Source organism: Gordionus sp. m RMFG-2023, chromosome 3 (genome assembly GCF_954871325.1).
Source record: "Gordionus sp. m RMFG-2023 chromosome 3, tfGorSpeb1-WG-v2, whole genome shotgun sequence".
NCBI lineage: Eukaryota > Metazoa > Nematomorpha > Gordioida > Chordodea > Parachordodidae > Gordionus > Gordionus sp. m RMFG-2023.
In genome coordinates, this window is record NC_088777.1 from 11948814 (window position 1) to 11962674 (window position 13861).

The 13861-nt window shown below is 24.2% G+C and overlaps 1 protein-coding gene across 5 annotated transcripts; it reads right to left on the minus strand.

Annotated features, from left to right (window-relative positions):
- Positions 1-1939: 1939 nt before the first annotated feature.
- LOC135925648 (uncharacterized) lies at positions 1940-13174 on the minus strand. 5 transcript variants are annotated; one of them, XM_065461044.1, is made up of 17 exons: positions 13061-13174; positions 12212-12250; positions 10738-10758; positions 10651-10677; positions 10506-10532; positions 10419-10451; positions 10323-10346; positions 10242-10280; positions 10175-10195; positions 9598-9627; positions 6244-6258; positions 4752-4772; positions 2848-2880; positions 2593-2619; positions 2502-2537; positions 2416-2445; positions 1940-2080 (listed from the first exon to the last, which is right to left on the minus strand). In XM_065461044.1, exons 1-17 carry the CDS (start codon positions 13116-13118, stop codon positions 2046-2048), a joined length of 516 nt encoding a protein of 171 aa, XP_065317116.1. In that variant the 5' UTR covers positions 13119-13174; the 3' UTR covers positions 1940-2045. The 5 variants fall into 5 exon arrangements, with proteins under 5 accessions (XP_065317116.1, XP_065317120.1, XP_065317119.1 ...); XM_065461048.1 differs by lacking the exon at positions 10419-10451 and having other exon boundaries at positions 10323-10340; XM_065461047.1 differs by lacking the exon at positions 10419-10451.
- Positions 13175-13861: the final 687 nt, after the last annotated feature.

The window sequence follows — 13861 nt, forward strand, 5'->3', positions numbered from 1 at the left end:
AAGAGTAATTTTATATAATTTAAAAATGGTATTTCAAATTATCTAAATTTTATATTAATTATAATTATAATTATAATTAATATATAATAAATAATAAAATATAGTTCAGGTTTGCTATGATTTATTTTAACAATTTTTCACATCGATATGAAATAAGATTTATATTCTTAATTGATATTTTATAATATTAAAAGTGAAAAACAGTGACTATAATCTTAGCTAATCAATAATTATCAATATTTTTTTAACCTTAAAAATAAACCAGCAGTTTTTAAGGAAGAAATAGCTAGTTACATTGGTATAATCAATAAATCAGGTATTTGTATTGATATTCAAAATATATATAGTTACAAACAATTTATAAAAAAAATTCTGATTTTAAGTAATTATAAAAAGAGTTGATATAATTTTTCAAATAATTTAAACATTAATTTTATCGAATAAAAATTTATTAATTTACATTCTTAAGACTTCTTTTAATAAACTTTTACATTTTATAAAATAGGCTTAACTTAAAATAAATCTTTTGTAAACAAAAAGATCTGTATCATTTAAATTCCACAACAAATAAGATATAACCGTTGAACACTCAGGCAATTATTCATTGGGGGTAAAATTTTTTACCCGGATATATTATTATAAAAAGGTCTAATATTGTACTATTAAAAAACACTTAGATTTCGATATTTTTTTGAACATAACTTATTTAAGATTTTTTTCTTCTACCTCTAAATAATAATACCCCTATTAAAGATTAAAGATAACTTGTTTAAGGACGATATCAATATATAATATTCTTAATTTAAAAAATGCATAAATTCTTCAATAAACAAGAAAATGTTGGACTAAATTTTTGCTTAATAAATTATTTAAAAAAATTTAGTATAGAATGTATTGTTAATCTACTATAATACATATTTTACCACCGCAATACAATATATTATTTAAATACATAGGCGTAGCCAGGATGTTGCCAAGGGAGGGAGCATTATTAGGTGAGTTTTTCTCCCAAAAATTTTAATGGAGGTCTTTATGTAAGAAAACTATGTTTGATTTTTAAAAAAAATTTGGTTTATTTTTCTTTTTTTCTTCTAGATATGTTTTTTTTCTAAGAATTTTATATTATAAAAATTATTTTAAAAATTTATTAACTTTAAATAATTTTTTTCTTTCTTTCAAATTTTTGTTTATAGTGATTTATAGTGATATATTGTATAGAGGGTGGGGGTGTGTAGGGTAGGAGGGGGGTGGTAGTAGTTCAAAATAATACTTAAAATCTAAGACAAATTAACAATGGGAGGTTTTCCTTATCTATTCCTGGCTATACCTATGTTTAAACATATATCAGACATAATAAGATAAATCAAATATAATTATTAAAATAAATTTATCAATTAACATAGAATAATTGATGTAGTTGTTTAAATTTTATTAATTTCCATTTCTCTGTTTAAGATAGAGCCTTCGTTGTAGATCTTGGATATTATTCGACTATCATTATTAACATGGCTCCGATCTCTCCTACTTATAATATGTGTGTAACTTGAAATGAGCATTAAAGGTTTGTAAGTTTCACGAAAATTAATTAGGATAATTTTTCTGGTTAAATTATATTAGTTCAGATTCTAAATAAATATAATAAACTTAATTATTTTATAGAACCTTATAAAACATCAGGCCTTTATAGCCTATATATAATTCTGCTAAACCAAATAAATTTTTTAAAATAATATTCTACAACTATAAATGATAACTTGATAAACCGATCTCTTAATTTTTTTTTTTAAATTGTAATTTTCAGAATTTTGTTTGTTTTAAATTTATATACATTCGCTATATTTTTATATATTTTTTTTAAAGGCCTTTGTTTTAAATTCCTTTCTTTTTTAAATAAACTTTACTGTTAAAAAAAATAAATAAAATAATCAAAATATTTATTGGCATAGATTAATTAATAAGCACAAAACCCAGGATCCACAATATAAAGCAAATGTTTTTATAATTATTGCAATCAAAATAATTGTATATGTTAATCCCATGTTTAATCAAATACATGTACTGTTTATATTCAAATTGATTCCTTTATCAAACACAATTAGTAATAATATATAATATATATTTAAGTTTGAGTATTTTTTTGTAAAATTAAAATAGCAAATTCAAAGCAAAATTGCATATTCACAAATATATGTTAATTATATATTGTTAGTAAATATATATATATATCTCCTATCCTAAGTAATAATTGCTAGATCAGAAAGACTAAATTGATTAAGCGCCAATAAAACAAAATAGCTTAGAATAAATGATAGAAGTATCTACTATAAATAGATATTGAAATGTATGTATTATTACAAAATTGATAAAATTTAAAAAGGCAATTATTAATAACAAGTTTTTTTTTTATTTATATACCATTATGCTCAAGTAGATATGGTTTAAAGTCTAAAATTATTTAAAATCATGTAAATTTAGAGTTTTTTTTTCTCATAATTTTATACCTATGTTATAATTTCTAATATAGATAAAACTGGAGACTAAAATAATATAGTGAAATTGATTAGGGTCACTATTATCTAAATTTTATTAAACCTGGTCCATGGAATATTTCTGTACTTCCTAAAAGAAGATAAAGTAAAATATAGTATTCGTTTTGATATTCTGATCGACATTTTTAATTAGGTCTGATTTATCAAAGGCGATCTAACAACTAACAAGAGTATAATTAACAAATTATCGCGCCACGTTATGTTTATTTTTATTCAGCCTAAGAAACATATTATTTTAAAATTTCCATAGAAATTATCTAATTATTTAATAATTAGATAGAACTAAATATTATCATACCTATAGATATTATTAGGATGCCATTTACATAGCCTAGAGTTGATTAAAACAAATATCAATTAAATTCATAAAACCCGTGAGAAAGCTTTCAATTCTCTAAAACAATTTAGATCTCAAAAAATTTTATTTTCATAACTATAATATTAAACATAACATTTCATATAGAAATAAAGTAATAAAGCCGTGTTCTGGTTCTACTTATTATTAAATAGTCAAATATTTACTGCGACTAAACAGCCTAAAAAGTTAAATAAATACTCAATATTAAAAATTAAAAAACGAGAAAAAAAATATGAAAAATAAAAATATCATCAAATGCTTGAAAGAAAACAAAATAGTGTGTTCTAGCTCGAATCCTGGAAAAAACCCCACAGGAAAAATACCTGAAAAATAATCTCCATAGTTTTTTTTCATGTTTATCAAATTTATTAGAGACCTAATAATAAAGGTATATTTTTATTTGCATTATAATGGATACACTCATCTTTATAAGGTGCAAATTATAATTTTTTAATTATAATAATGCAAATATAATATTTAAGTCAAAAAAATATTATAAAAATATATTTAATTGATAAGCTAAATTTTTTTAATGATGATGTTCAAAGTGTTACTGGGAAAAAATACCCCTAAATAACCCATGTATTTCTTATTTTCGCAAAAATTTATTGCTATAGTAATAAACACAATTAAGTAGACTAAATTAATTGTAATAAGTAATTATTTTTTTATGTATATAAAACTTAAATTAGATTAATGATTAAGGTTGACATCGAATATTGAAACGCTCTTATAAAATCTGTAAGGTTTCTTACCCTATCATTTTTTTAAATTAATACCCAGATTTATGGGTGTTCATTTCCAATAAGATTAGAAAAACAATAATTCCATCCTTCACATTGATTATTTGTGCGCTCTTCATCAGATAGAGTACTATGATTCACATTTCAGATTTCCATAGAAAATTGAGGCTCAATTCGACGTGTCTGGGTATGGGAATTGCCTCTTGCAACTTCCCTTGATATTGATATAATTTTTATCGAAATAATCAAAAATATCCCGATAAAAATATCCTTACCATTGTTCGTAACCGATCTCAGGAATATCATTGCAGCCGCCATATCACATAAGAAAGCCGTCAAATATTCTACAAAAGAAGCTTATAATTTTATCGGTCCTGTATTGACTTTCCAGACCTAGCTTCTGAATTCTATGGGTACTTTGGCACAAATGGTAAAATAATCCTCTAATTATGATGTAGTCCACTAATTAAAAAAGTAGATATATTGATAATCATACCAATGATAGTTTTAACCGAGCTCTCAGACTTTTTGAAATCCATGTACATATATAATGGATCTATAAATCACTTTTCTGACATTTAGTCATTATTATTTCGAATATTTTTCGCAAGTATTTTACAGTACACAATAAACAGCTGTGATAAAAATAACGTTTGATGCTCATGTCATTTTAGCGAAGCCATCCATATACCATACTGTCGTATGTTATTAAATTTAAATATTCATCCGTTGCAAACATGATTATCTTCAACATGTGGGTCATTATCAAATAATATAGATTTTTTGAGTTCTGGGAGCCACAACTTGCCAATCATCTATAATATTAAAATTTTTGTGAAAATATAATTCAATTTAAACTAATACCTTCAATAACTAGGCCTTCCAAATTCTAAATATTTGTAGATAGTGATTTGCCTTATGATTTCTTAGAGTTCTTTTAATTAACTCAGATAACAAGTGTGACTTAACGCTTTGGTTTAATTTTACATTAAAATTTTTAAGGGAGGGACATTTCCGATGGTTTTTTTCCATTGGGTTTTTTTCCGGATATTTTATTTCCTATTACCATTATAAATATATGAGAAATTTATTAAATTATACCTAATTGGTAAGCTATTACAGCTTTATCGTAGAAATTTTAAAAAAAAATTTATATAATTTGTTTTACAAATTTTTAAAATATTATAAAAAGCAAGGTGATATTTCTTCACATGATCTCTAGGTTATTTTCTAACCTTATTTGTTAAAGCTAGATATCACATATGACTATATGAAATCAAAGAGAATATTCTGAAAAAAAAAATTTTAAGCTGATTATACACGATTTTGACAGATAAAAAGATTTATTATTATTATTATTATTGAATTTGATCGAAAAACATTAGTGACAACTGTAAAAAATATAAAAAATAAAAATTATCTCATTCATAAAATTTCCCATTTCATAATAATCTGGATGTCGGCAATATTTATCTTATTGCCCGACATTTTGTAAAAAAGTTGCTGAGATAATGAATGTCTTTATTGTATAGCGGTATCAAAATATTATTCTATTGTCATGTATTTTTTGAAATTTCTTTTAAAACATAAACTAACGAAAGCTAAGAGGACGAATTCAAATTAGATTCATTCTATTAGTACTGGCTATGGAAATATTCATTATGGGGTTTTTTAAAATATAAGGTGTATTATTTAAAGGAAAATCATAATTGAATTCTGTCAATTTGCTAAATCAAATTATTTGTTGATATGCATAAAAAAACCTAAATAAATGAAAGAATATTAATCCTAAAAATGGATGTAAATTATTTACAGTGATAAAACAAAAACCTGACTGTTTTAAAGAGGCCCTCGACAGTTATGATATGGGATAGTTTGCAGGAAAAGGTGTCAGGTTTTGGAAAAATCATCTAAATCAGAATATTTTATAGAGCTCATTATTTACCCAATATAAAGTTTTCCACAAGGAGATTTTTTTTACAAGGCAATTTGTTATTCGTCAAAATCGATTTTCCTAATCAAGCAAAGATTTGTCTATAGCTTGCATCAAATATCAAACTCCTATTTTAATCCAATAGAAAATGTACTGGGCTTTTATAAATAACATAGGCAATTATAGACTCAAAACATTGCAATTTAATGACTTGGGAAATTTTTTAGGGGATAATTTTATTAAAGAGAGACATGCGACTTTTATTCGCTGGAATTAATCTCGACAATATCTTTAAAGGCGATGTAATCAGGTTTATGTATTCGAACAGATATTAGAACAGAAATGGTGATTATTTTGATTTATCGAAATTTATTGACTTTCATTATGATTTAAATATCCGTTTCTTTTTAAATTTTTTTATATTTTTTTAAATATATATATTATATTTTTTAAATAATAATATATGCAAATTTTTTTAGTCCGGCGTTCTTATAATTTAGGATATTATATATATTTTATTCTTAAATGATATATTTATACTGTATATTAAAAATAATCCATGTCAGATATTAAATGCTCGCATAATTTTCGGCACAATATAGGCTTATTTATTTAATATCTAAATATAATTTTATTTTTGTATTTTTAATTTATACTTACAGTATTCATTAAGATCTGTTAAAACGAATAAATTATATTATTTTAATGAATAAAATATTAAAATATTCGAATAATTATTAATATTAGAGACTAGATCTGTGCGTCTTCAGCTCATGCCGGAAAAACCGCCGATTGAGATGCGCCATTTTTTTTTATGGCAGCGACGCGGCGTTAAATTTTTTTAGAATTATATCATATTTAGTCTTCATCATTTAAATGGAAATTTTATCTAAAATATTTTATCCTGGCAAGTAGAAACGTTACGTAAAATCGGCTAGACCTTAACTGATATCGATAATATAAAAGATGAATTCCACTTAAAATACAGATTGTAACTGATGCTATGGTAAATATCAAAAGAAGCCAGATTGGGAGATTATGAGCCTAATTTATGCTTAGAACATGGTCTTCATAATACAGTTATGGCATAATTGCAAGAGTTATGATTAAAAAAAGTAGAGAAGTCTCAGCTATCAGATATCGAGTAATCGATTTGTAAGTGAAATAGAGGTTGAACATTATAATTGGTTGCAAATTATGAGACAGGCCATATTTTGGATATTGATGATTCTAATCCATACATTGATGAACATTTTATTATCTGAGGCTGATAATATAAATTGCATTGCACCAACAGATCTAATTAATAAGAAAATCTGAAAATTAAATTGCACTATCCGCTAGCACAGCAAATTAATTATGCTAGAAAGTAATCAGAGTGTTAGCAAGATTTCTAATCCTATAATATAAATAAATAGGAAAACAATCGAAAACTTTTCAATCCAAATGGGTTGACGAACTTTACACATTATTGAATAATTCAGAAATTCTTTCATTCCAAGAATAACAATAAATTTTCTAGAGTTATTATTTCGCAGTAAAATAAAGACACATATAAAAATCGATTGCTCAAAATATCAATTGTCGAGAAGAAAATATGTAAAAGCTTAGCCATAGGTTTCCAGTTACCAAATTTGAAGTAATTTATTTTATTTTATATTAAATTTTTATTAATAAAATTATATATTAAGCATAAGATATTAGCGACACTACTTGATTCGAAATTTCGAAATTGTTATATTTAAATTCAAATTCTAATCGCAATTTTTAATTAGACATTTAAAACTTTTAAAGCATGACAGAAATAGTTATAGGTTGAAGATATTGGACAAACATCCAATTAATATATCATTATGATAGCTCTTAAACATTCCTTTCCAAGCAATGATTATAGAAAAATTAGCAATCTGACCAAAAATGTCATTTTAACCTTGCTGGATTAATAATCAAGGCAAAAAAAACTTACTTATTTCCTACGAATTTAATAAAATACTATTTCTTTATGGTATCAATCAATTTGGGGCGGAAAATTCGACGCACGATAATTTGGTGTTGAAAATTTGGAGCGGCGTCAATTCGGCTCAACGAAAATTTGGCACGCATCTAAAACAGTTGCAATTTATTAGTATAAAACAAAGGGATCATTAAATAGAATTCATGTTGAGAGTTGGATATCAAAAGAAAATTAATTTAATAAACAAATATTTATACTCTGATTTCTTTGGTGGACCCATGTTATAAGATGGTTGATCCAAAAAAATTCAAATTATTTTTTAGAAATAAGGAATTAAGTGTTATGCTAGAGGTTGAATTTTCCAATCATATCCAACAATTGTATTAATTTAGAAAATAATTATTGACTTAAAAATAATTTCCTTCAAAACTGACTCATTTTATAGATTTATTAAAAATCCTTAAAATAATTCAACTTAACCTCGAAATAAGAAAGAACCGTTATAATTTTTTGAACCGTAACCGAATTTTATAAAAAAATATATAAAGAGTGCTTGAACTAATTTAAACAGGTTCGCAACTGTTTTTTAAAATAATTAATTTAAAATTATTACCTAAATTTGAAATTTTAATTTATCTTGGGCACATTATTCGTGATTTCTTATCAAATTAAAATTTTTTATACCTAGATATTATCTTCAAATCAATAAAATACTAAGTTTATTGTTTTTACTTTATATACTCAATTTAATAGAGATTAGGCAAATTACTATTAATTAGGTAAGAAACAATCTTTATCATTAAATTAAATAAGGAATTATAAAAATAATGAAAAATTTTTTTTTCTAAGAGTAATTTATATGGATTTAAAAAAATCAAATTTATATTAACCTTTAAATAATATTCTTGAAATGGAACACTTTATATAATTTTAACTAAAAACCGTAACGAATCGAGCTCTTAAGGGTTCGAAACTCTGGTTTAAATATTTGATTTTTTTTTGGATTAACATTTCTTATAACATGGCAAATTGGTCCACCAAAGAAATCGGTATAAATAAAGGGTTATTATTTATTTTTTGATATTAGTAAATTTTTTATTGATATTACATATTTAGTAAATAAAATTGATATTTTTGCAAAATAAAATATGAAGAAATAATTAATAGGACTATCATTCAAAATGACTTCTATTTAATCATCCTTTAGTTTTATACTAATAAATTTATAATCAACTCTATTAGATACGCGTTGAATGGTGGCTGTACTAAATTGTCATGCGCCGAATTTTCCGCGCCGAATTGACGTGGAACCTTTATTTATGACAATTATAGTTTTACTAAATCTGATTTCTTTCTAATTTATTTCATTTCTTACTTTATATTTTGTTTGTATTCCAAATTTATATTTTAATAAAAATCAATATAATTTTACAGATATATGTTGTTTGTGTAACTCTGACCGGAGTATAAATGAAATTCCTTAGTCTATATATGAAATTGAGAGAATGCATAAATTTAAATAGAAGCAAGACAGGAAATAATATAAGAAGTGAACTAAACTATATTAGCAATTGGGACGCACCCAATAAAATTATAAAAATAAGTAATGCATTGAATTATAAATATAATTCATTTCAAAAATTTAAAAGCACTCCTGGCCGAGGCAAAATAGGCACGCTGATGAACCCCGATAAATTTATTTTAAAAGAACTTCTGCCGTCTATTGAGGCTTAGGCACTGGTCTAAAGAATAATAATTTTATTCCAATATTCAAAGGTTTATATTGGCGCCAGAAATTAATACTGGATGAACATTTATCTTCTCTACCCATTTATAATTTAAATATATATTTAATAAAATAAGGATATAAATTTATATTATATTTTTAAGAGCATTGTAAGTAAAAACGCAAATAAAAAATAATGATAATATTTTGAATTCTTTCATTTGAATACTAGCTTACGCCAAAATTTACGCTAACCCCTCCCCTCCCCCCCCCACCTCCTTTTTAAATATCTTGCCTATACAATTTGCTTTATTATAAATAACATTTAATTTACCTGTATTAAAATCGCATCTTTGTATAATTACTTAATAATATAAAGATAAAAAAACAGGAAATAAAAGAAAAATATTACTTGAATCAAATAATTTAAATAAATCAAAAGTTTATTAAACGGCTCTATTTGTTTGATTTTAGAAAAGGTAAACTAAACATTTTATCCGCAAAAATATTACGCAACCCTAAAGATTTTGCTCATAGAAGGGACTACGGTTTGGACATCTATCAGCGAAATCTCGAGACTTAGGCAATCGAGCCATTTAACAACACTAGTGATCAAAAATATTTCGATTTTTCTTCTATATTAAATTCAATTAAGTTTAGGAGACCATGTAAACTACAAGTAGTTTGTTTTTTAATTTTTTAGTTGAAATATGCCATTTGACGATATGCCAAAGTGTTTCTAAGAAAAAATTTGGCGAATCCCACAAATTATGAACGTTTTATTTATCTTTGTATATATATAAATTCGAACTATATTGCATAGGAAAAAAAAATTTAAAAACTATTATAACAATTAGTATCCAGAACGCTTAAAATTTTCTTAAGTGAAAAAATTATACTAAATTTTTTACATGTGGGTGTATTTTCTTGTACTATATTAAAATTATACTATAAAATAAATCTTTTAATTTTTATTACCTAGATTAAGACTAAGGCTTTCATTTTGCAATTCCATTTCTAGTAAATTATATAATTGTTTTTTAAAAAAAATTGATTTACTTATTGCGATCCACAAATCTGAACCTAAAAAATTTTTTTTTTAAATAAAAAATATATCAAAAAAAAATCAGTTTAATAAATGATGAAATAAAATACTTTCGATATAATAGTCCATATTATGTAAATATTCTATAAAAATTTTAATATTTTTTATAAAAAAAATTTCAAATGTAAAAGACTTGCCGTGTAGATATGCAGCACTTGGGGCTTCTTTATAATTGTAAAAATAATGCGTATAAGATATGCTATGAATGATATTATTGAATCCTTAAAACAATTTTTTTATATACAGAACCGATGCAATATTCAACAATTTAATTAACCAAACCTCTTCTTGTTGTTAAGAATTCGTTATCTACAAATATAATTTATTGATTGAAATGTAGAATTTCCTATCTTTATTTAACTAAATTACTTTTCCTGCAAACGGCGTAGACTAAAAATTATATTAATGATTGTTTTAGAAGCTAATATCAAAACCAAAATAAATCAAAAATTTGACAAATTACTAAATTAGGATTAAATAAAACCTATTAAATTAAAGTTTAAAAAATTATCATTGAAAATAGTCTCTGTGGATTAGTGATCTGCATCGGGCCTAATTTTTCAAGCCCAGCCCGAAATTTTTGTTAAAAAAGTTTTGCCGGTCCGGTCCGGCCCGAACCCGATTTTTTTTTAAAAAGTTCCCGGCCCGTCCCGAACCCGAAATTTATTTTCAAAAAATTTACCGGCCCGGCCAGGCCCGAATTTATTAAAATATAGAAATTAATTTTTATAATTACTTAAAATAAAAGACATATGTTATATAGCGTTTAGTTCCAATAAATTAAATCAAAAATTTTTATTTTACATAAAAAATTCAATATAAAATTGAAAAATTTAGATATATTTAATAAAATTTCTAAAGTCCGACCCGACCAGGCCCGAAATTTTTTTAAAAATATTAGGCCCGGCTTAGCCCGAACCCGATTATTTTAAATAGAATTAGGCCAGACTCGGGCCGGGTACGGACCGGGCCTAACTTTGCAGATCTCTACTGTGGATACCTTTGGTAAATTACTATTGACTGCAGACAGCCATTGGTATGTGTGTTAAATTTAGGAATCTTTATAAATATTCAGAAGCCACTTTTCACGAATCCATGAAATTTTATTAGATGATTGCTCTTGAAGTTATTTTTATTATTGATAGTGAAAAGTGAAGAATTAAGATAAAGAAATAAATGTATGTCACACAACTACTGAAAATTTTATTATATATAAATAATAAAATATCGAATAGAATACTAATTTAGCATTATAAAAATTATATATAAAAAAATATTTCCTTTAATTAAATTTGACAGTGTAATGATTTATAAGAAAATTGATAAAACACAATACAGAGTGGTCCAAAATAAGTGACACCATCTTTTTATAAATTAGTCAGTTTTTAAGATATTTTTACGATATTTTCATTCAAAAATTCTACAAATAATATATTTAAATTAGGTTTTGAAAATATACTACCTCATTTAAAAAACAAAAAAAACAACCAAACATAAATTACACATTTCAAAGTTTAAATTTAATATAAAATAAATGATAAACATTACGAAAAATCATATCAAAGTATTCACAAAGTGGCCTCCTTTATAAACATCTAAAGAAGATTTCTCTTTTTTCCTATGGCACAAGAGGTCATGCTGTAGCATAAGTTTAACTGCACAAAATAAAGCTATCTCAATAAAAACTTTATAAACATTAGAAGTTTACAAATTTTTAAAAATAAGTTTTGCGTATAATCTTATTTTTCTATTTAAAAGGTTTATTATTTATAATTCGTTTATGTTGAGAAATATTTTTAGGTTTTTGGCATATTTTATATAAGACAATATAATTTTAGCTTACTCATCGGATCCGTTCGTTTGCAGATCAAGGTATTATATGCTAAACAAGTGTTTTATGATTTAAAGAAAACATAAATATAGCTTTTTAGTGGCATGATGCATTTTCAAATATATAGTTTTTATTGAAAATCCTCTAATCGTACAATCAGCATTACAAAAAAAACTGTGTTTAAAAATGAGTATTTCCTTTTTATATAATGCTCCTACAAAGAAGCGAATAATATAATTTACCCCCCCCCCCCCCCCCCCCAATTTTTTTTTAAAAATAAAGTTATTCTTCTTGATAGTTCGAATCGTAGTTATGAAAAATATAAAAATAAGATGTAAATATTTTCCGACAAATAATAAATACTTTTTGCCTCAATGAGAATATATTTTATTCCAGTTTAATTTGTAAATAATTGCCCTCAAATAACTCTATCTCATTTTGGGGGTGTTAACTCTGTAAAAAAAATCGTTATTATGAATGCAACTAATATTTGATTATTAATTTTTTATTGCCAGCTCTATGTTATCTATTTTGAAGAAGAGAGGAGAAATATAATGCATTTTTTTTTTAAAGTTGATATCTAACTTTGTATTGTATTGTAGTTCTTATTTCCTATTTTTTAAATATGTTAGGAGCCTTTAATAAAATTGGGGGTTTAGTTTAAGAGTTTCAATAAATTACGTTAATAATTTGTCAAAAATTTGTAAAAGAGTCTAATTAAAAATGAAAAATTAAAGCGAATTAAAAACTCAGATGAGGTAATGATAAATAAAAAAAGGCAGAATGATTTATAACTGAAATAGTTTCGCGAATAAAATAGAAGAGATTATAGATAAATGTTAAAATATAAGGGTATTTTACCTCTAATACACTCAATAACTAAAATGAGAACTGACATATAGTAAAAAAATTTATTCATTTGTAAAAAAATTATTTTTTCTATAAAATTATAAAAAAAAATATCTTACGAAATTATATATTATTTTACATAAATTTGTTAGTTATATTTATATAGTAATTGCTAACCTTAAGTTAAATTAAAATACTTATCTAAACTTAATTGTAAACACGTTTAGAGTTAATAAAGGAATATTATCTAATATTTATGTTACAAAAGTGTTAAACGTATATCTATGAAAATAATATATTTTTTATATTTTAGTCTTATCGGCAAAATGTTAGATATTAAATATGAAATTTTTTTTTAAATTATAGAAAGATAAAATGGCAAATATTTTAATTTAAAAACAACAAGAATTCTTGAATTGATAAGGGGATAATTTTATGAGATTATTGACATAGTCAAATTCAAGATTTTTATAAAATCATTGGTGGAAACCTATAAGATTAAAGTATAAGGCTAAATGAAATATACTAATCATAGGTTTAGTTCGAATTCTGGGTTTTGCAAAAATTAGCAAATTTTTTAAATAAGTTTAAGAAGAAACTTGTAAGGAATGAATTATATTTATGGAAAACGATAAAAGCTCCAATATAGGTCAAAAGTTTTAAAAGGAGAGATTGTAGTATTTATAAAGGAAATAGCGAGACTTTCGAGATAAATGTAGAACTCTCAAATACATATAAATTTCTGAGTCTAAATCTATAAGGATTTAGTGAAAAACAGAAATGAGTAGAGGACAACCATTATTAATGTCGAAA

Bases quoted from the DNA above. Each gene is read 5' to 3' on its own strand.
- LOC135925648 (XM_065461044.1), bottom strand. From the start codon at position 13,118: ATGAATAAATTTTTTTACTATATGTCAGTTCTCATTTTAGTTATTGAG. The intron at 10,281-10,322 runs GTAAATCAATTT...ATAATTTACTAG, and splicing joins AGATTTGTGGATCGCAATAA to AAATGGAATTGCAAAATGAA. The intron at 2,081-2,415 runs GTATATAAATAA...TGTTTGATAAAG, and splicing joins ATATCTACTTGAGCATAATG to GAATCAATTTGAATATAAAC.